The sequence below is a fragment of the Miscanthus floridulus genome, chromosome 3, assembly GCF_019320115.1.
Source record: "Miscanthus floridulus cultivar M001 chromosome 3, ASM1932011v1, whole genome shotgun sequence".
Classification (NCBI taxonomy): Eukaryota; Viridiplantae; Streptophyta; class Magnoliopsida; order Poales; family Poaceae; genus Miscanthus; species Miscanthus floridulus.
In genome coordinates this window covers 8,987,918-9,008,985 of record NC_089582.1, presented here as the reverse complement: position 1 = coordinate 9,008,985, position 21,068 = coordinate 8,987,918, and the positions used below count along the sequence as shown (strand labels likewise).

At 44.3% G+C, this 21,068-nt stretch overlaps 3 protein-coding genes and 1 pseudogene across 10 annotated transcripts; 1 reads left to right on the top strand and 3 right to left on the bottom strand.

Annotated features, from left to right (window-relative positions):
- Window positions 1–1,042: 1,042 nt before the first annotated feature.
- LOC136544917 (pentatricopeptide repeat-containing protein ELI1, chloroplastic-like) lies at window positions 1,043–3,236 on the bottom strand. Its single transcript, XM_066536980.1, has one exon. The coding sequence runs from the start codon at window positions 3,160–3,162 to the stop codon at window positions 1,249–1,251; it is 1,914 nt and encodes a 637-aa protein (XP_066393077.1). The 5' UTR covers window positions 3,163–3,236; the 3' UTR covers window positions 1,043–1,248.
- Window positions 3,237–3,507: 271 nt separating this feature from the next.
- On the bottom strand, window positions 3,508–5,791 carry LOC136544916 (eukaryotic translation initiation factor 5A-1/2-like). The gene is made up of 6 exons (XM_066536979.1): window positions 5,659–5,791; window positions 5,383–5,527; window positions 4,235–4,357; window positions 4,090–4,146; window positions 3,913–3,987; window positions 3,508–3,845 (listed from the first exon to the last, which is right to left on the bottom strand). Exons 2-6 carry the CDS (start codon window positions 5,503–5,505, stop codon window positions 3,741–3,743), a joined length of 483 nt encoding a protein of 160 aa, XP_066393076.1. The 5' UTR covers window positions 5,506–5,527; window positions 5,659–5,791; the 3' UTR covers window positions 3,508–3,740.
- A 4,450-nt stretch (window positions 5,792–10,241) lies between these two features.
- LOC136544915 (mavicyanin-like) lies at window positions 10,242–11,444 on the top strand (annotated as a pseudogene).
- A 3,854-nt stretch (window positions 11,445–15,298) lies between these two features.
- LOC136544914 (protein ANTHESIS POMOTING FACTOR 1-like) lies at window positions 15,299–20,746 on the bottom strand. 8 transcript variants are annotated; one of them, XM_066536971.1, is made up of 12 exons: window positions 20,585–20,746; window positions 20,321–20,387; window positions 17,934–18,037; window positions 17,453–17,553; window positions 17,319–17,385; window positions 17,130–17,229; window positions 16,323–16,436; window positions 16,118–16,255; window positions 15,915–15,999; window positions 15,761–15,826; window positions 15,507–15,689; window positions 15,299–15,399 (listed from the first exon to the last, which is right to left on the bottom strand). In XM_066536971.1, exons 1-12 carry the CDS (start codon window positions 20,737–20,739, stop codon window positions 15,386–15,388), a joined length of 1,194 nt encoding a protein of 397 aa, XP_066393068.1. In that variant the 5' UTR covers window positions 20,740–20,746; the 3' UTR covers window positions 15,299–15,385. The 8 variants fall into 8 exon arrangements, with proteins under 8 accessions (XP_066393068.1, XP_066393070.1, XP_066393072.1 ...); XM_066536973.1 differs by having other exon boundaries at window positions 15,780–15,826; XM_066536975.1 differs by lacking the exons at window positions 20,321–20,387; window positions 20,585–20,746 and adding exons at window positions 18,887–19,065; window positions 19,188–19,231; window positions 19,316–20,303 and having other exon boundaries at window positions 15,299–15,689.
- Between the last annotated feature and the right edge of the window lie 322 nt (window positions 20,747–21,068).

Here is a 21,068-nt window from a genome sequence, read left to right as displayed (position 1 = left end):
TTCAGTTCTGCCATCGCCGAGCTACACCACACTGCGTGCAATGCCTTGAGACTCTGATCTTGTGGCTCTTTTGCTGCTGCCAACTTTGGAAGAACAAGGAACGGGTTCATCTTCAGGGGAGAAGCTGATACCTCGGTGCAAATGGTATCTGACAAGGAAAAACAGTAAGTTGGATAGGTTTTATGTTTGCTACTACGTAGTTGATGGCTCTGGTGTGGTCTGAAACTATGAATGACCTTGTTTTCTGCGGTCTTTGTGATAATTTTGTCAGGCTATGCATGGTGAACGCTAGCTCAGTGGACAGTGGTAGTGGCATCTGGAAAGAAAGCAGTCATGAAAAACCGGCAAGTCATTCGGTTTTTCCTTTTGCTTGGTTTTCTGCGGTCCCTGACTATTTCCGTACATTTTATTTTGGTACACATACACCCACTGAACATGAAACTTTTGTCTCTCTTATAACATGACTTTGTGTTTCCCACTAATATCTGCAAATTCCGCTGCGTCACCTCGCTGCCTCCCTGCCTGTATACATTCAAACTACAGCTGTATGCGCAGTCACCCAGCTGCCATCCTGCATGCACCTTATCACCATTCACCAGTAAGTTTGATTTAATCACTCTCAAATTGAACATGTGGTGACTTTGCTCTAGATTTATATTAACATGGATTGCTATTTCTTGAAAGCTAGTACAATCTTCCATTTGCTCTGTACCTTAGGATTTGAAACTCTGGATGTTGCTCTCAGGCTTTGAAACTCTCAAGATTTGTAAGGATGAAAAAAGATAATTGTACTCTGTACTTCCATGTTGATTTTACATTCTGTTGTTTCACCTCCTCAAAAAAACAAAAAAAGAAATACCAACATGGTTAATTAGAAGCTTTTTTTCTTCTTCTGTGTCTAGCTTTCATCATGTGCTTCAGCAATTTGCACCTTCGCTCTAATGTTTGATCAGACATTTTTGTCCCTTGTCTTCAGAATCAATGCCTTATGCAGAAAACAATAGCATATAAATTGTATGTTTCTGTTAGATTACATTGACAACAATCAAAGACGAGTTCATTTGTTATCCTTTCATATTTGAAAAGGAAAAGACAGTTACACGTTGTTGCTTCATTGTACCAAAATTAGTTGACTGTTTACATTAACACTTCAGATGTCAATGCCATTTACTTTTATGCTTAATCAGACTATCTTATGCACTGATTACACATTGTTCAGCTGCCATCCTGCATGCATCGCATCACCATTCACCAGTAATCTCCACAAGTGCATGACCCGTCGACGAAATGGTGGAACCTGTTTCTATCCCTGAACACGATCCTCCTCCCCGTCACCTCCGACGCCAGCTTCAGCACGGCGTGGCAGTCGGCGCACGCCCGGAGGTTCTTGACAATCTTAATCGCCGTCCCAGGCGGCGTGCTGATGAGCCCGAACGCCAGGGCCAGCTTCTCGCTGTGCACCGCCAGCGCCTGCTCCTTGGCCGCGTCGTCGTCGTCGAGGTCGTGCAGCACCAGCTCGGTCCGCGGCACGTGCCCGCGCGCCCGCGCCATGCCCTTCACCTCCTCCAGCTTGGCGTAGATCTCCGCCGCGCGCGGGTGGCTCCGGTCCCCGGCCACGAACTCCACCACCCGCCGCCCCACCTCCACGGCGCTGCACCCGGGCTCCTTCTGGAAGCCGCTCGCCCTCATCATCGACCGCACCCGCCCCACCTCCCGCCAGTTCCCCGCCGCCGCGTAGATGTTCGACAGCAGGACGTACGTGCCGGAGTTGGCGAGCCCGTTGGCCACTAGATAGTCGGCGATCTGCTGCCCCAGCGCCATGTTCTTGTGCAACCGGCAGGCAGAGAGGAGCGACGCCCACATCACCGCATCAGGCTTTGCCGTCGTCGTCTTCATGCTCTGCACGAGGTCGAACGCTTCCTCGACGCGCCCGGCGCGACCGAGGAGGTCCACCATGCAGCCGTAGTGCTCGACCTTGGGCTGGATGCCGTACTCTTCCTCCAACAGCCTGAACAGCGCGCGGCCTTCGTCGACCAGCCCGGAGTGGCTGCACGCGTTGAGCACGCCGATGAAGGTGATGTCGGTCGGCCAGAGCCCCTGCGCCCGGAGCTGGCTGAACGCCTCCAGCGCTTCCCGGCTGTGCCCGTGCATCGCGTACCCGTTGATCATGGCGTTCCACGCGACGACGTCCCTGTCGGCGCCGAGGTCAGGGAACACGGCGACGGCGTCCTCCAGGCTCCCGCACTTGTAGTACATGTCGATGAGCGCCGTGCCGACCCTGGCGTTGAGCCGGACCCGGCGGCTGCTGTTGTTCACGAACGAGTGGAGCCACCTCCCGGACTCCGCCATGCCCAGCTGCGCCACCGCGGAGAGCGCCAGCACCACCGACACCTCGTCGGGCTCCACGCCCGACCTCAGCATCCGCCGGAACAGACGCAGCGCCTCGCTGGGCCGCCCGTGCTGCGTGTACCCGTCCATCATGGCGTTCCAGCAGATGAGATCCTTGCTGGGCAACCCGTCGAACAGGCTGCGCGCGTCGTCTAGCAGGCCCATCTTGGCGTAGCAGGTCAGCATCGCCGTCACCGACACCACGTGCGGGTCCGGCCGCATCCCGTCGAACAGCGCCCGCGCCGCCGCTGCCTCCCCGGCGCGCGCGTACATGCCCAGCAGCGCGGTGGCCACGTACGGTTCGCCGGAGAGCGCCAGCTTCACGGCGTACCCGTGCAGCGCGCGGCCGACCGCGAGGCCGCCGCACGCGGGGAGGGACGCCGAGAGGGTGTGCGCGGTGGGGAGGAGGCCGTGCGACAGCAGCATCTCCGAGAGGAGCGCCAGCGCCGCTTGGTGGAGGCCCCGGGAGGAGTGCGCGTGGATGGCGGAGGTGTAGAAGACGGCGGTCGGGTCGGCCGTGCGGCGGAGCAGCGCCACGGCGAGGTCCAGCCGGCCGGACGCGGCGTACGCGCGCTGGAGACGGAAGTCCACGGCTTTGTCCTGGTCCACGCCGGCGCGCACCGCCGCGGCGTGGAGCTCCGATGCGCGGCACGCGGACGCGCAGCCCGTCAGCAGCGCCGCCGCGCGGTCCGCCGTGAGGGCGCCATGCTGGACACTGCCGCCGGACGTGTGCCTGGTCGATGCCGGGGAGGGGAGCACGGCGGTGGTGGACATGGGATGGGAGTCGCTGAGTGGCCCCGTAGCTTATCTTCACTGAGCGCGGCTGCCGTAAGCGATAGTATCCGTGAAAGGCGCCAAATGCTCGGTAAACAGAGGACGGGGTCTTGTTTGGAACTTAAATAAAATAAAATTTGTTTTAAAATATAGTGAGAGAATACTTAGTTTATGGATATTTTTGACAGCTAACTTCCAGTTTGAAAAACAGATTTGCATAACAGAGGATAGAAGTGGCAGACACATTCATCATCATTTGAGAAATAACAGAAAGCAACCAACTGAATTGCTTCCACCCACAAAAGTGGTTGCTTCATTTGTTGCAGCATTCACAACCAGGGCACCTTATATATATATAAAGCAATTCCCATTGATAACCGGAGTTACTTCAGTTCAAAAAAGATAACAGAGATCGATAACCAAGTACCACAAAGTAATAACACCATCTCATCAAATTCCAGGTACCCAAAACCACAGATAACTTAAACGCCTATGTATGTATCTCAACTCAGCTTCTCAACTCTAAGCACAAGACAACAGGTATTGCCCTCAAACAGCGGGTCCGAAGAAGCAGAGCTTTAGTTCTTGCCCCCAATCTCCTTGACAGCACAGATCTGTTCCTCACCCATGGCAGACATCACGGTCAGGAGGATGTCCTTTCCTTCATCATATCCACTCTTGATCTGCAGATGTCAAGCAAAGTGTCTAAGAGATTTGGAACAGAAGCGTAGGCTTGTGCGGCTAACTGACCTGGGCTTGCAGAGCTTCATCAGTGGGAAGCCTGGTGTCATCCTTAGTGCTGCCAGTCTCAGTCAAAAGGCTGACCTGTAAAATGCCATCATCAATGTTATAAACCGGAATGTACTTGCCAAAAAGACAAAGTTGAATGGAAAGACAGAGGCCAGGTTGGAATGGAAGCAAACGCACAAATCCATCTTCAGAAATGTCAATCAGCTGATACTCAACACGATTAACATGTGGAACCTGTACAATGCAGGCATGAGACAAAAGGTTACCAAATTCTGTGCACTTAACTGAACAAGCAACGCAAGGAGTCATACTGATAGCTTACATCACAGTTGTGAGAAGAAGGAACAATATCCTCAAGCTTCTTTCCAGTGAAAATGTCAATGCCAACAAAGTGGCACTTGGCATGGCCATGCTTCCCAGTCTTGGAAGTGGAGACCTCAACAACCTAAAACAAAGCGTATACCAAAATTATTGTCAGACCAAGGGTTGCTTGACATGAGCATCACGCTAAGAGAATTGATAGATCTAATGAGAGAATATAGCTACCATACCAGACATGCAAACCAGAAAGGAATATAACAAAGTAATAAAATGGCATTCTAGTTATCATCCCCAACTCCAGGTAAGCAAATAGGGTAGCAAGAAAAATAGTGGAGTCCAGTATGAAAACATGTATAACCAGGCTATAAACACTAATGACAGAAAAGTTGAATGTTGCCTATCAACTCGTACCACCATAAGTGGATAATGACTCCAAACAACAATTCATCAATGATGGACACTGCTCCAAATAGCAACTATGTTGAAGGAAAGGTGCCAGGAGCAAAAAAGAACTTTGCCAAGTAGAAGCCAGAAGAAAAAAAAACATGGAAATAGTTCTAGTTTAACCAGCATTGTTGAGCTAAACATATCATTCAGAACCACCAAATAGCAAGTCCTAGTTTCAGTCTGCTTTCTCCAAATAATCTTGCAGGAACTTGTTGTCTCATAAATGAATATCCAACTGAAACACCTTTTTGAGACAGGTATATATGTGATATAATTCAAGATGGATAGCTTGCTAATCCACAAGGCTGTCTAGTTGTTCAGTAATAATCATCATTACGTACAGAAATTGTTTAGACAGATTCAGAGGACATGGCATACAGATTACAGAACCACTGTAGGGAAGTAGCCCCATGGAGCACATAAGCCAGATGGAAATTGTTGAAAAATTGAAACCTTACTAAAGGCACCAAACTAAAGATCAAATCTTTATCCTACAGAGCAACATATCTATCCACATCTGCAGCAAACATCCTTTCACGGGTTGATATAGCAGATCTAGCACTTGATGCATCTCTAAGCTACGGGAATTAATTAAAACAAAAGGCTACCAACAAGAAAGCAATTTTTTCCCAACAACAAAACAAGCCATGAGATCAACTGCATGACTTAACAAGCGACAGAGTGGGAGATGGTGAATCTCACCTTGCAGGGACGGCCCTTGATGACGATGTAGCCGTTCTTGCGGATGGTGCCGGCCTGCTGCGGGTAGGTCTTGGAGGCGCCGGCGTCGGCCTTGGACTCGAAGTGGTGCTCCTCGTCCGACATCTCGGGGAATCTTATAGAGATCCTAGTAACAGTAACAGAAGAACAGCGGCAGCAAGAAGAAGAAGAGCACAGAAAGATCAGAAGGAGGAAAAAAGCAGAGAGCTGACAAATTTCAAAAGATCTGAATCGAGGGACACGCTGGTCGCTGCTCACCTGCGGAGAAGTGGGTGAGGAGATTTGCAGGACGGATCCGCGACCGCAAGGCTAGGGTTCTACAGTTCGGGTTCTGCCAGATTTTTATCTGAGGGCGACGGCCGACGGGATGTGAATTGGGACGGGTATTGGGCTGTCTCTCGTGATGGGCCAGCCCATGTTGATTTGGACGGGTATCTAAGGAACGCGTTAAAGGCCCATTGACGATCTTTGCTACCGGTTGCTATCTTCTATTCTATCTTTCCACGCGAAATGGTTTTCTAACCTAGAGATGAAACCATATTATGATATATGAAATAGAAATTTGTTCGGTCAAGAGTTTCTTAAAAGTGACAATCGAAAATTGCCATGAAGTTGGTTGAAAATGACAACTTTTATATTTTGCTAAAATCAAAAGTGTCTGAAAATAGCATAATATATAGGAAAATGGTGTATGTGTCCCAAGTAACCAGAGAAATCAAAGCTGGCTCTAGGAAGGGTCATCCCTTGAATAGGGATGTTGCTAGAGGTAGAGCAGGGCTCAAGCATATGTGGTAGTATATAAGGTTCTTCACACATATCCTTGAACAGTTTTGCTTTCGAAGACGACCTCTAGTAATTATGTTGATGTGGAGGAGGTGGTAACATAGCAGGACTCATCAACCGATGGTGGAGTAGGGGTCGTGCCCCCCCCCCCCCCCCCATCCAAACACTTGTTGCTTAAATTTTCCTTTGTTAACCCTAATACACTAGCATGGATATCTTGCTACTAAGCAAGACATTTATGAATATATGTTTCTTCCATTTATATTTTTTTAATCCAAATTATATTTTCCCAATCTTGTAAAAAAATATATTTATCTAGATATTTTCCCTTCTTCTTTATATTGTTTGGTGTACCATGGAAATATGAATCTGCAAGCTATTGATATCGCATATACGGACCAAATGAAAATATTGATGATACATATAGTCTATTCATAGACTTGTTGATTATTAATAAGGTGGTATAGACCACCAATTTTTTGTTTGGCCCCCCTCCTATGCCTAATTCCTGGCTCCGGCAATGTCGTGGGGTGCCAGCCACAGCCATCTTGGAAAAGGTAGTGAGGTTGATCAGTAGAGGGTGCAATAGGGAGCGAGGCAATAGTTGGGTGGCGTGGCGTGGCGAGATGAGGCCAGGCGAAGCGAAGCAGATTGGTGGATAGAAAGTACCCTTTGCTCCAATGCAACCCCTGAGGCTTGAGCCAAAGCATGTATTGGTGCTTCAATCACCAACCTTTGATAGGGTGAGCACTTTGCATTGGAGATCTGGATCCGACTTCTTCACGTGAGCCCTGCATTTGCGTGTTCAGAGAGACAACGCAAATGCAAATGCAACGCAAGGAGGTATGTTTCCTTTGCTTGCTTTGCTGTAAATCAGAGGGTGAACAGAGATATATTTAGGTTGGCATGCAGGGGAGCACCTGAGAGACGAAAAGAAGCTTGATGACTGGTATCAAGACTTGGAGGGCGGTCCAGGCAAGTTGCTGCCCATGACCATGAGCAAAGCAAAGCAAAAGAAGCTCATCACATGGCCATGGTGCAATCCTGCATGCTTTTGATGAGATATGGGATAGATATGTGTGTGGAGCCAGCAAGAAAGTAGTAGATCAGTTGAACGCAAAAGGCACACTGATGAGCGCCAGCCACACGTTGCTGCTAAACTTCAGTGGCATTGTCGGAAACAAAGGAGCATATGGCCCGGCATCTCCTCGCTCACCTCACATGGCCGGGCCTAACTAATAACTGCCCCCTCCCTCTTCCTCCTATCATGCACAGGTCTCTCATCTCTCTTGCAGGCACGAAGCCAGAAAAAAATTTAGAAGAGGCTGAACAAAAGAATAGAGACTTTTTTTATCTTCTTTTAACCTTAGCCCATCCTACCTAATACATATATGCATACAATTTCAAGAGAGGGTTTAGGGGGGCTCCACGTGCCTAGGATCAATAGGGGGGCTAGAGCCCCCCAAGCCCCACCGCTGCCTCCGTCGCTGCTCTCTTGGATGTTTATAGTTGGTTTATTTAAGAAGCTACAACCAAGCTTTTGTGCCTATATACCATTATCACTAGTTCACTTTTTAATACTCCCTATGTTTTTACATGTCGTATTAGTTTTGTCCCAAATTAAATATTTCTATCTTTGACTATATCAATTTTAAAGCTTTATATAAGTTAACCACACACCACATGATTTATATTTCTAGATATTCACTATAAGAAATACTTTCATAATATATAGTTCGCATGTTGTGAACCACTTCGCTTTTTTCTAAATCCGGTCATCTAATACGACATGTAGAAAATTAATGGAGGGAGTAGTAACGAATCTTTGAGACGGTGAATCTTGCAAAAGGCGGGTATTGTTTTATATACAGCTATTATAGTTATTAGTGTGTAACGATGGTCCATTGCTGAAGTTCGTCTTTCTCTGGTTGCATTGGTGGTTTACATTATTCTTTTGTTAAAAATGCAAGTAATTGTAAGTTTATTATAAGTCAAATTTCTTTAGCATTGATTGAGCATATAGAAAAGTATACTAGTATCCACAATAACAAAGAATAGTAGTTGATGGTGGATTTAATCGAACTAGTTTCATTTTATAGATAGATGTTCATGTATTTTTGTAAAAAAAAAAATCAAAGCTAGAAAATCATGATTTAAGATAAAACTAAAACAATCTATATATATTTTTAGAAGGAGGTGTAATAGGCGAGACTGATTTATATATATAGTGTACTTAATGAGCTTCCACAATCTAAACGTTGCGCAATGACCAATGAGACCGAAATGCTAACAGGCAGGCATGACTTTTGAGTTGCGACGAGATCACCAACATGTCAATTCGGAGATGAAAATAAATGACTTGTAGTACCACCCGCCAGGAGTCACAACCATCATGATTTCTTTTCTTTCTTTTTTTTTTTTTTTTTTTTTTTGCTTTTTTCTTTGGACGAATTGAAACGTGTGCTTAGAAAGAAAACCATCTGATTGGTTATAAATGTCATTCATGTGGAAATAAATTAAAAGAATGCATTGGGTACGGTAGGTTGCTTGCTTCTGAAACACTCCATGGCTTAAATGAGCAACCATGCATTAGCTAGGTAGGAAGAAGGAAACTGAAAGGAAGAAATGGCCTTGCGTTGCATTGATCGTGCAGTTCTCGCACGAAATGGCTTTAACGCCAGCCGCTAGCTGTTGTACACACGTTGCTGTAGATCCTCCATCATCATGAGTTCATGAACAATACTATTACTACATACAGACAATGATGATGGACCGAGTGCCAATCAAGGTAGCACTGTTCCAGGTGATGCTCAATTGAGCCCTGGTTTAGTTCGCCAAATTTGGATTTTGGGGCTACAGTAGCACGTTCGTTTTTATTTGGCAAATAGTGTTCAAACATGGACTAATTAGGCTCAAAACGTTCGTCTCGCAATTTCCCACCAAACTGTACAATTAGTTTTTCTTTTCGTCTACATTTAATGCTCCATGCACAGGCCGCAAACATTCGATGTGACAGGTACTGTAGCAACTTTTTGGAAGTTGGGGTGGAACTAAACAAGGGCTGACTGACTGCGCGAAATGAACCAAATGCCAATCAAGGTAGCACTGTTCCAGGTGATCCTCAATTGACTGACTGCGCGAAATGATGCATCCATGATCTACGTGAGTCCATGGCATGTATAGTTTGCTATATACCAGATGGTTAATTATTACTCCATGGATTACCAGATGTCTGAATAATTGCTGCACACGCCCACCTTTATTAGCCTTTGAGGTAGTACCTTCAGTAATCCTCTCTGTCTCAAAAATAGAAGTGTAGTTCTCTTTTCTTGAAGGAGTTAAAGAATTTCAATCTTAATCAAATCTATAAAAGACTAACATATATATATATATATATATTATATATATATATATATATATATATATATATATATATATATATATATATATATATATATATATTAGGTATTGTTAGATTAATGATGCAATATATTTTATAGTAGTCTACCATGTTTTGATACCATTTTCTAAAATTTAGTCAAAAATTTAGAATTGTATTTTTTTTACAGTGGGAGTTATATATTGTCACTGTATACGTGTACGGCGTAGAAACGTGTGAATCTCAGGCCCGTTTAGGTACGAAAATTTTTGGTTTTGGGCTACTGTAGCACTTTCATTTGTATTTGGCAAAAATTATCCAATTATGAACTATTTAGGCTTAAAAGATTCGTCTCGTCAATTACAGACAAACTGTGCAATTAGTTATTTTTTTTACCTACATTTAATGCTCCATACATATGTCGCAAGATTTGATGTGACGGGAAATCTTGAAAATTTTTGGATTTTAGTTGGGATCTAAACAGGGCCTCACTCGATTTGATCTGACGTCGTCCATGCTAGTTACTGACAGATGAATAAAAAAATAAATCCAAGTCCTCTCCTTCTGCATCTGGAGGGTTCTTTCTTGGCAATAGAGTGGAGTACTGTATTCACTCATCCAGATCAGCAGCAGAGGTCACCAACTGCTGTCCGTCCGTTGGTTCAATTCGTCCCCACCCACCACCACCCCCACACACTGCCACTGCTGATAGATAGCTCAGCTCCTCAGTCCTCTCTTCCTCCAGCTACCTGCAAGCTCATCTGGCCGACCGGTCCACCTCCCATCCGTGCCAGCTCCCAACCAAGCACAGCCAGCAAGCAGATCAGAGGAATGGCGGCGACGCGGCTGGCGCTGGCCCTCCTGCTGGCCGCCGTGGTGGCGGCGTCGCAGCTGCCGGCGGCGGCGGTGGCGGCCAACTACACGGTGGGCGACGAGAAGGGGTGGAACCCCGACGTGGACTACACGGCCTGGGTGAAGAAGCACAAGCCCTTCTACAAGGGAGACTGGCTCAGTAAGCATGCATCTTTTGCTGTTGTTCTTCCTCTTCTTGTCCATGCACCAGCACGGCATTGGCATGGATCCATGGTGATGATATCTGCCATTGTTGGATCCTTGCAGTCTTCCAGTACCAGAAACGGTCGGTCGGACGTGGTGCAGGTGGACGAGGTCGGGTACGACAACTGCGACAAGGCCAGCGCGCTGAGCAGCTACAGCAAGGGCAGCACCTACGCCTTCCAGCTCAAGGAGGCCAAGGACTACTACTTCATCTGCAGCTATGGCTACTGCTACCACGGCAATGAAGGTCCACGTCACAGCAAAGTCCTCCTCGTCCTCGTCCTCCGGATCCGGATCCTCCGGCTCCTCTTCCGGTGGTGATTCCTCCTCCTCTGACACCTCCTCCTCCGATGACTCGCCCTCGCCGCCCGCCAAGAAGTCCAAGGCCAAGTCCTCCAGCGCCGCCTCGCCACCGCCGTCGCTCCTCGCCGCCACGCCATTGCCGCCGCCGGCGTGGCTCTGCTCCTCAACAGGATGCTCTGATCTGATCTGAGGAGTAGTCATGTGGCTCCATCAGTCGGTCGGTTCAGGCTCCAGATCTTCTGTGCTGATGAGTTGTGGTGCTGCACCTACACTACAGTTTTCTTCTTCTTTACTTAGTTTTTTTTTTAATTTTTTCCTTGAGATCGATGATCTCTACTACTACTAGTTTTTTTCCTGCTTCTTGAGTTGATTGCGTGATTATTGGTTGGTTCTTGCTTCCATTTTTCTTTATCTCCATCTCTCCTTTTCCTAGCTACTGTAGTCCAGTCCAGTTTGTTGATGCAGTTTTCAGACAAGATTAGTATAATGTCGAGTGTGAATGAAGAGCTCTATTTATTTATTATCTACTAGTACACCATAAATTATACTGCTACACACTGTTCTTATTTATTTATTTGTTGAGTAAAAACTACTCTATTCTCTCCGCTTTCTTACGGTTTTGTTGTTTCATTTTATTATATTAACCTCACGATAAGGGCATCGATGAGCTCAGATGCATCCATGGACAGTCCAGCAGCCACCTGTGGCAGGGCAGGGCAGCCATGTCCCATGTGCCTCCTGGATTATTTTCTTCTTCTTCGTATACATGTATGCTTGCTGCTAAGGATGAAACGGACGGAATCGAACGGAGAACTCCTCAACCGTTTTCTACTTTTATATTTAAATACGAAAACGAAAACGAAAGCGGACAAACCGAACACGAAAACGAACACGAACTTACGGAATATCGAGAATTTCGAAAACGAAACAATTCGAGCGGAATTATATCGAACACGGTCGGTATACGAAAACTCAATACGGAATACCGACCCGTAGACCAAGTGCATGACTAAGTGCATACATGATCAAGTTCAAGTGCATATAATAATTAACAAGTGCATATTATAGAAACATGAACTCGAACTGAGTCAGAATAATTTTATTAATCTTTTAGAATAGATGTAGTATTTTATTTTAAAGATTTATTCAGATTTTTCTTTTGAGTAACAAAGATTTATTCGGCTGATGCAAAAACTATCAAATGATTGACTTTGCAAGTGGGGGTTAAACCGATGAGCTTGATGGGCTATGGCCCAGGTGGGCTTTCGTGTAGATGCTGCCGGTTTCCTAACATTTAGCACCATCTCATGAGGTGAAGAGAGACGAGGCTGAGCGCCGTCTATAAGAGAGGGCAGCTGGCCACCAGTAGAAAGAACACAGCTGCGTGGTGAACAACCTGTAATTGGGCTGTATGACCTGTGCAGTTGGCCAAATTCGATTTAAACCGAATTTTCAATTCGGAATATTTCAAATTAAAAGTAGAAAAGTAGAAAACGGTCAGAAAAATGTCTAAACCGTTTTCTACTTTTACATTTGAAATACGAAACATCTGAAATGCGAAAGCGAAAACGGTAAAGTCGGACAAGAAAATGCGGATTCGATCGGATTAAATATAAAAAAAACGATACGGTTGGATTCGGGATATTTCCGTTCCGTTTTCATCCTTACTTGCTGCTGCTTTGTTTACAGTTGAGCAGCAGCGCGCGCTTCTTTGCCTCACTCCTACTCCACTGACTCTTTGCTTTGCTGCCTCGTCAGCACACCACGTGCTGATGTGCACCGACACCCACCACACACAGTTCCAGGCTACCAGCACCATCTTGTCTTTTTTTTTTTCTGGATCGTACCTTAGGCACGTTTTTCCATTAAGAGGGAGTTGCGTTTAGAAAGATACAAAAGACTCGTAATTAATCCAGGGATTACCACAGTCCGAAAAACACAAAGAACAACGAGAAAAAACGGAGGGGGGAAAACGACCCCCAGCCACAACACCCACACACTGAGCCTATGATCAGAAAACAACACAGAAGTAGCCTACAGGTTGAGTGGTTGACGAAGACGTGGTGGCAAAGCATGCACGCAAAGAAGACCAGACGAGCTTCGGCAAAGTATCCGCCCAAAGAAGACCAGACGAGCTTCGGCAAAGTATCCGCCAAAGAAAGAGCCAGAGCATCCTCAACGGCAAAGTATCCGCCACAGAAGCCGGCGTGACCACAGCGACAAAGTATCTGCGGGAGAAGAGACCACGGTGGCCAAGTATCCGCCGAAGACGAGATGAACACCAGCGGCAAAGCATCCGCCGGAGAAGTGACAAGCGGGGTGGCAAAGCATCCGCCGAAGAAGCGACACCACCCTGTAGGACAAACTCAAGTGTTGAAGGAAATGAAGCGCGCACAGGCACAGCGAAAATCTCCACAGCCAGACCACAAACAACGACGGCAGCCACATGCAGCACCAAGGAAGATGAAAGGCAGCCCCCACGCGTGCGGCGGACAGGGAGTAGTCGGAGGTGGGGTCTAGGAGCGCGGCCGCGTTGCCCCGAGTCGCCTCTCACGGGAGACGACGCGGGTACCGTGGGAGCTTCTTCAACGATTCACTTCATTTTTACACCGTCATTCATTCCAACAAATTTGAAGTCATTTTTACCTCCCCTGGCTATTTTAGATTGAGCGTCTGATTGTGATCGGCACAGCTTCTTTTGGTTCTGCCTCCTACTACTAGTAATTGTAGTAGTGCTATTCACAAAGAGTTGGTTCTTCCCTCTATTCTCACGATATAAATTAGGAGTCCGAGAGAATCCTGCCAAACAATGATTCATAGACATCCATATAATGTGATTTGTTCTGTTTTTTTGCACAGGTTGTAATTTTGTAGAGATGACACTATAACTTACTTTATTCCCTTCCATATAATCATTCTTCCCTTGGAGAAGGCTCAAGTTATGCTTTAGACATAACTTCTAAACATTGTATTCCTAAGACAGAGATACGACACGCATAATGTGTTTTTCTTGAATTCTTTTATTCATTACTAATAGTAACTCGTAGTCAAAGCTATGTTTTAAGACCTTATTGATGTCTTCAACGACAAGAATTATGGAACCTCAATCCCCTTAAGCAATACAGATTACATTCATGTACTGGGTTCTTTCAAACAACTTGGGCCCACATGTCACACTCACAGCCAACAACGTTTCTGATTTTGGCAAGGTCGCGAACATCTCATTTTGGCCATTTCCAGAATCTGGGCGTGGCATGACAGGGACACTAACTATACAGGCACTTCAAACGCGATTTTCTTTCTCGATCACGCAAAAGGTTTGCGTATCTTTGTATTAACGTAGAGAAAAAAATTAATATAACACGCTTTAGCGGCACCTAGGGGGTCAGGATAGTTGTACATAGACGCTTAGACCGTCTCTAGTGTATATAGAGAACGAAAGGGCAATTTTTTTCAAGCACGATTTTAGGAGAAGGAAATAGAGGAAGGGCAGATATCATTAGTCGCTTCAGTTTTACGAGTGTAAGTGAACTATGTGAACTGTTCGGGTGTATAATACATACTAAGTTCAATTTTTGTTAAGAAGACTAAGTAAGCAGTTATATTAAAAAAATATTGTGGTAACTACAACTACCTACCAATATCATGGATTTGTTTATTGGGTCACCAACCTGCTAGGTGGTGCTAGGTGGTGGTAGCCTTAGATATTGATGTGGACGCATGTTTTGTTAGGCTGTCAATGTGTCTGTTGGTTTTGTTTACGATTTGGAACGCAGAAATTTGATTACATGGCGTGCCAACTGCCAAAGCTAAGTTAGCTTTCCTAACTACTATACTAGTACTACTAGTTTGTCCTATAGAAAAAGAAACGTTCGTAAATAAATAAAAAGAATAGCCTGTACTTTTTTTTTGAAAAGTAACGAGCTGAGGTCTGTTCGGCTGGTATTAAAGTCGGCTGAAGTTATTTTATTATAAAAAAATACTATAAATTCTAGTTAATACAACCTGAGTTCATGTTAGCGACTGCGTAAGCAGAAAAAGGAGTGATGTGATGTCTCCAGTTTCACTTTAACCTGCCGACAAAACAAGATGGGCCTGTTCCTTTGGCGGCCTGCTAAGAGGCCCATGAAAACTATTTACCAGCCAGTTGCGGGCCTAGCCAACGAGCTCGAACGCTTCTTAACACAGGAACGGATACCTAATCCAATCCAAACTAAACATGCCTACATCATAAAGGGCACCTTTTGTTTGTTTGGCTGTAAAAAAGAGATATTTTCTTGCACCTAGATAGAGTATCACAATGCACAACTTGAGCAGACGACTCTTATATAACATGCTAATGTGCAGCATACTTCTCACGACACAAAGCAAAATTACTGTCATCAAGAACAAAACCCAATTATCACAACAGATCCATACAGAAGCTCCGCTATAGTTTGTTGTTCCTCGTTCACAGCTGATGACCTAATTAAGAGTCACTGAATTGTAACAGGATGAGAAGAAGTTTAGACAATCTCCTACTATGCTTACTCTTAACTGAGCCGCGTCAACCAGCCACACGGCAGATTGCAGTCCCACCTCTTACCATTTGCATCTACTCGCTGTCGGTGTCGGCAGGGGCCTGGGTGTCGGTGATGGTAAAGGATTCCACCTTGGACAAATCCGGCACCCAGCAGGACAGTTCTGTTGTTCCTGTCACGAACATCAAGGATCCTGGTGACCACCTTACCCGTGGCGGTTTGGTATCTGTGCTTTGCCAGCATGCAACCTGATGTCCAAGAATGACCGTACATCAGTCATCAAACAGATATATAACATATAGGTAGTTTCAATACCAACATGACATGTTCTTCTGCACCTTTCCGCTCTCAACATTCCAAGCGTAAACACTACCATCACCAGAGCCTGCAAGAGAAGACGATTATGCATTGCTATGTAGACCAAAAAGATGGCAATGGCTGCAAAGGGCAGGTGATAAGGAATGGTTTCTAACCAGATATGATATGGTTTCCCTCAGGACAGAACGATGCCTCCAGTGTTGAATTGGTTAATATTGGCTTTGCATGAAACGTTGCAATCTGAAAGAAAGAAAGAAAGAAAGAAAGAAAGAAAGAAAGAAAGAAAGAAAACAAACATAAGAACCACATTTTACTAGAACTAGTATGCATGATATAAACTAGTAGGTTGCATGCTTACCCTATTGCCTTCGAATGAATCTAGCACATGAACACGGCCAGCTTTAGTAGTTAACAAAATCCGCCTACCGTCACTGCTGAACTTTATAACATGGGGTTCTGAATCATCAGTACCGACAGAGAAGGTCGCAAAAGGCCCCTATGGAGATAATAAGAAGTTAGAAGAGCTGAACACAAGGTCAAACAACACATTCAGTCACAACTACCTTTCCAAATTTTCGAGAATCATACATCCTTATGCGACCACCAAAGGCAACAGCAAATACCATGCCCTGGCCATCATATGAAACTGCAGGCCTCCTTTGCACACGCAGTACGCCCTGAAAAAACATGACATGATTTTGCTAGTCACCAGCAATATATAGTAATTCAATTAATGCCGACCAATGCTCAATGATCCCTCTTGATCCAAATTGTAGGTTGTTTAGGACACCGACAGGATTCCAATGTGATACTTGGAATAGAAAATACTGTGAAAATTGGTTATCTTATATAAAAAGTGTTATCATGAACGAATTTTCATTACAAATCCAGTAACATAAGTCTTATGTGGTCAATCTACATACATTTATATATGTTTATTACGGTCAAAGCCAAAATGGTTTAAGCGGAAAAAAGAATCCTAAAAACGACATATTCTTAACTGAGGAGTAGACGTTGCGGTTTTCAGTTAAACAAAATGACCAAGCCCAAGATACTTCATTTTTTTCCTTTTTACAGGAATGTCCTGAATTCAATATCCATCATCCCAGAAGTAACAAAAAATACAGTACACAACAACAAGGGTTTTAATGATTCAGTTGCAACAATGATACATTTTGGGTTCCAACTTCCAAGTGATTCAAGGAGTTGCTTCAACAGGGAACAAGTAATAAGAGAAGATTAGAAGAGAAATCCAAAATAGCCTTCCTCATCGAAAACTGCATTTCATCAAGTTGGTCGTAAACAGGTAGTGAAGCAGAATCTGGAGTTTATCTCGTGTCACAGGACTGTGTGCAGCATCATTAGTTTACCTGTGATTTTTCAGCCCGATGATCCCATAATAGAACTTTACGGTCAAGTGAAGCAGAGAGAAAATTTTCTTTTCCAGAGCAAAGTGTGATGCAGACAACCCTGGACAAGGCAAATCACATTAGCATCCCCAACTGATATTAGCATAGGCGACATTTAACTATAATTTATTGTAAGATAGTGTGGCATACCTGTCAACATGACCTTTATAATATCTAATAAACCGCTTATCATTCATTGAGAGTAGACGCAGAGATTCTGCATTATTACTTCTTCTCAGTACATGACATAAATCATTTTTAAGTTGAGATAACACAGGACTTACCATCCCAGCCATTGTTCGATGAATATAAGACAATAGATGGGTTATCAGTGAAGCACACAAGTTCAGCCCCATATTTTTTGCTATTAATAGTATTCAAACACCTGAAAACTTACATGAGTGAAAAAACAATACATATCACAAAGAAAGAAATAGTTTAGAGCAAAAAAATAAAATCACTACAAAAAGGTACTGAATCATTGCCATAAATGAAAGTTTCTTGTGTAGAATACTAAAGTTGAACAGAAGTTTCAAATATTAGTCACTAAAATAAAGTAATAAATACACACAAGAATTTGCATTAGTGCAGTGTTATTGTTAGGAAACTGAAAATAAATAGTAAATTCTAACATGCCAACTAGACAAAACAACTACTGAACTACAAGAATGTAAGAAATTGCATCTTTTATAAGACAAAAAAAATCAATAGTGACCGTGTTTACTCAAATATAAAATTCCAAAGACAGTAATGATCCGCACTCACACTGCATCTTGAGTGTCGTATAGACGGATTGTTTCATCATCGCTAGCTGTCACGAGATAGTTGGTATCCTTCCTGTGAAAATCCATAGAACTAATTCTGCCATTCTGAAATAGAATTATGATACCCCAAAAGAATCAAATGAGTATAGTGTGCATAGGTATGTCAGTGTATATTGAGCACTTCTCTTAATAGAGATGTGCATTTGAAAGGGATGCAACAAAGATATAAGTCAAAGAAGCCTTTCAAGTCATAGAAACACACCATGATTTTTTTTTTTTTTTTTTTTTTTTTTTTTTTTTTTTTTTTTTGCTTTTTAAAACTGGTCATGTACCCAAAGACTTAGCCTTAGATAGGAGTGCTTGGAAAATAGCTATTCATGTGCCTGAACCTTGATTGCTTCTGTTGGGTTTCAACTCTAGCCTACCCCAACTTGTTTGGGACTTAAAGCTTTGTTGTTGTTGTTGTTTTAAAACTGGTCATGTCCATTACGATCCACTGATAGTTGGGTGCTCCAGTCTGACATCAATCGGATAGTACATGCCAAGCTAATTGAAAATTTAATACTTGGCACATGGTAGCAAGGGCACATTATTTGATTCATTTTGCGCTAGGATATATACATAATTATATCAAGAAAATTTCCAGTACAGCTAAAGAAAATGAACCCTCCCACCACCACATATGGTAACATGATAAATAACGGCTAAACCCCTTTGGGCAATATATAGGAACCAATGCACCTTCCAAGCCCTTGCATTCACATTCATGCAGCAGTCTAAACTGAACTCCCTCAAGAAAGCGAAGTAAATTTAATAAGAAAAGCAAGTCAACTCAAGTATCAACTTAGCACTGATTTCTCTAAAAAAAGAATTTTTGGACCCCAGGGGTGTAGAATAGTTTAATTTCCAGCAGGCAATTGCCATGGGTAATTTGGGAGAAGAACAAAGGCTTACGTAGCCTTGGAAGACCAGCCCTATCTTCATGCTCTTGACAACCTCATCAGTGATCTCCATGCTCACCCTGGGTGGACTTGTCATGGCAGCAAACCCTCCAAAAATCTTTGGAAAATAAGCTGCGACTAATCAATCAGGTACCAAGGATATGCCCTTGGCAACTGAAGAAGAGGAAGAACCTAATCAAACCATAGATGGATGGATTCAGATTAGTAGCAGCGCAGAAATTCATGATAAAACTGACTGAGAATCCAACCATGAGAAGAACTGGATACATCAAGTCGAAGGAAGGAATTCTCACCAATAGAAAGAACGAGGTCGGGATGGATGGATTCAGATTTGTAGCTGTAAGCGAATCCGCAACAACATGAGTGGGAATCCAACTCTAAGAAGGACAGAATCCATCCAAGCAAAGGAACGAGTGCTCACCAGCAGAAGGAACCAGCCAATCCAAGACAGGATGGATGGATCTCTCCTCAACTTGGCTGAAGGAGCAGCGGCGCTGTGGCGGCGTGAGGAACGGCTGGAAGAGAGGAGGGGAGGGACTAGCGGGCGTCTGCTTGGCTGCGGCAGCACAGGATTCTCGAGGGCTATTTGGTTTGGATCCCCACGAGCTTTACCAAGTTTGGCAACACCAAAGGAATTTGGATAGCATTTTGATTGCTGCCAAAATTGGTGTGCACAATGCTAACGACAAGCTGTCCACCAGTTCATTTGCGAATGGAAGCCATTTTGCCTGCCAAAATTTTGGCTGCGCAAATGGCCATAGTACTGGTGCAGTGGCGCTACCAAATCAGCAGCATTAAATGCTGATCTCTTGGATCATCTAGCTGCAAAGGATCACACATAAACTGTGCACCCAATTTGGAGTCTATTTTCACTATTGTCTTACCTGCTATGAAATCTACAAAAGAAAAGGTAGCCCTTGCTATATTCAAGTAAAGAAACATTGAATGATAATTGAGTACTACATGTCAAAATCACAAATGCAGCAAGCTTTGGCATCACTGCAGTCCAAACACCACTATTTTCTTCAAGTTTGGCATCACCAAAGTATGACAGGGATGACACGTCTCTCAGTTCATGGCAATAATGCTAGGCTTCAAAGGAGAAATTTGAGAGGAACTGGAAAGAGAGTGACTGAGATGATAATTATTTGGGAGCAGGGGAAATGAAGCAACATTTAGCATGTTCTGTCTGTTCAACGTTTAAGCTGTACTATGTTCTACCCAGGGAATTTAACTATATACGCGGCCATTAAGAATGTGACGTTTTTATATGCCTCTTTTAGCAAATGACAGAAATTTCTCACCACTGAAAATATAACGTACCTTGATCCAACCCAAATTTCACCACGTATTGGGCGGCAACAAGGTTAGGTTGTCCATGGTCAAGCATATGAATTGGAAGTGACGAGGAAAACAGGCTACTCACGTAGTTTCGGCAGGCCAGGCCGACCTCCATGCTCTTGAGCATCTCGTCGGTGATCTCCATGCTCACCCTTGGGGCAGGGGCCGACCCAGTAAAGGGCATGGGTGTACACCCGGTAATTTTTTGCAAAAAAAAAAACGAGGTTAGTAGGCATACAATGCTACACCACATTTGTAATTGGATCAAATCCGAATACAGATAGCCAAATAGTTAGGGTCTGGTGCTGGATATCGTAGACCAAGAAAGGGAGAGAAGGGGCAGTCGTACATGGTGGTGGTGTGTTTTTGTCGCCGGCGAAGGGCCCCACGAAGACCTGGGCACCTGGAGGCTGGAGCGTAGGGCGGCGGCGGCGGCGGTCGTCGAGCCGTCGCCGAGGGAGAGAACGCGGGGCGAGGTGAACGGCGGTGGGCGGTCACCCTCATGGGCCGTTCTTTTCCTGGGCCGTGTGTTTCGTGGGCCCTTCTTTTTCCACGCAATTATTTTTGCAGTTTCGTGTCTTCTTATTTCTTACTTGGAACATGGCAAATGACCAGTGGAACATTTGTTATTTTATAATTCATAAATTAGTGATACAGTAATAGTAATATTTATCAGGAAACTGAAAAAGATCAAACATAATTTTTTTATTTTTAAAGTTGGGACGTTTTCTCTCACGAAGTTAGAATCATTTTCTCTTCAACTTGAAAAGTTAGCGAAGTTATGACACCTTTCTACTAAAAATAGAACATTCTCTTTTCAACCTAGAACTATT

Excerpts from the sequence above, each read along its gene's own strand:
- LOC136544916 (XM_066536979.1), bottom strand. The coding sequence starts at position 5,505 with ATGTCGGACGAGGAGCACCACTTCGAGTCCAAGGCCGACGCCGGCGCC. Across the intron at positions 3,988-4,089 it reads ACATTTCTGAAGATGGATTT|GTCAGCCTTTTGACTGAGAC; the intron begins GTGCGTTTGCTT and ends GGCATTTTACAG. Across the intron at positions 3,846-3,912 it reads ATGAAGCTCTGCAAGCCCAG|ATCAAGAGTGGATATGATGA; the intron begins GTCAGTTAGCCG and ends TGACATCTGCAG.
- LOC136544914 (XM_066536970.1), bottom strand. The coding sequence starts at position 20,739 with ATGAGGGTGACCGCCCACCGCCGTTCACCTCGCCCCGCGTTCTCTCCC. Across the intron at positions 16,256-16,322 it reads ATTCTCGAAAATTTGGAAAG|GGGCCTTTTGCGACCTTCTC; the intron begins GTAGTTGTGACT and ends TTATCTCCATAG. Across the intron at positions 15,690-15,760 it reads GGTGCAGAAGAACATGTCAT|GTTGCATGCTGGCAAAGCAC; the intron begins GTTGGTATTGAA and ends CTTGGACATCAG.
- LOC136544917 (XM_066536980.1), bottom strand. The coding sequence starts at position 3,162 with ATGTCCACCACCGCCGTGCTCCCCTCCCCGGCATCGACCAGGCACACG.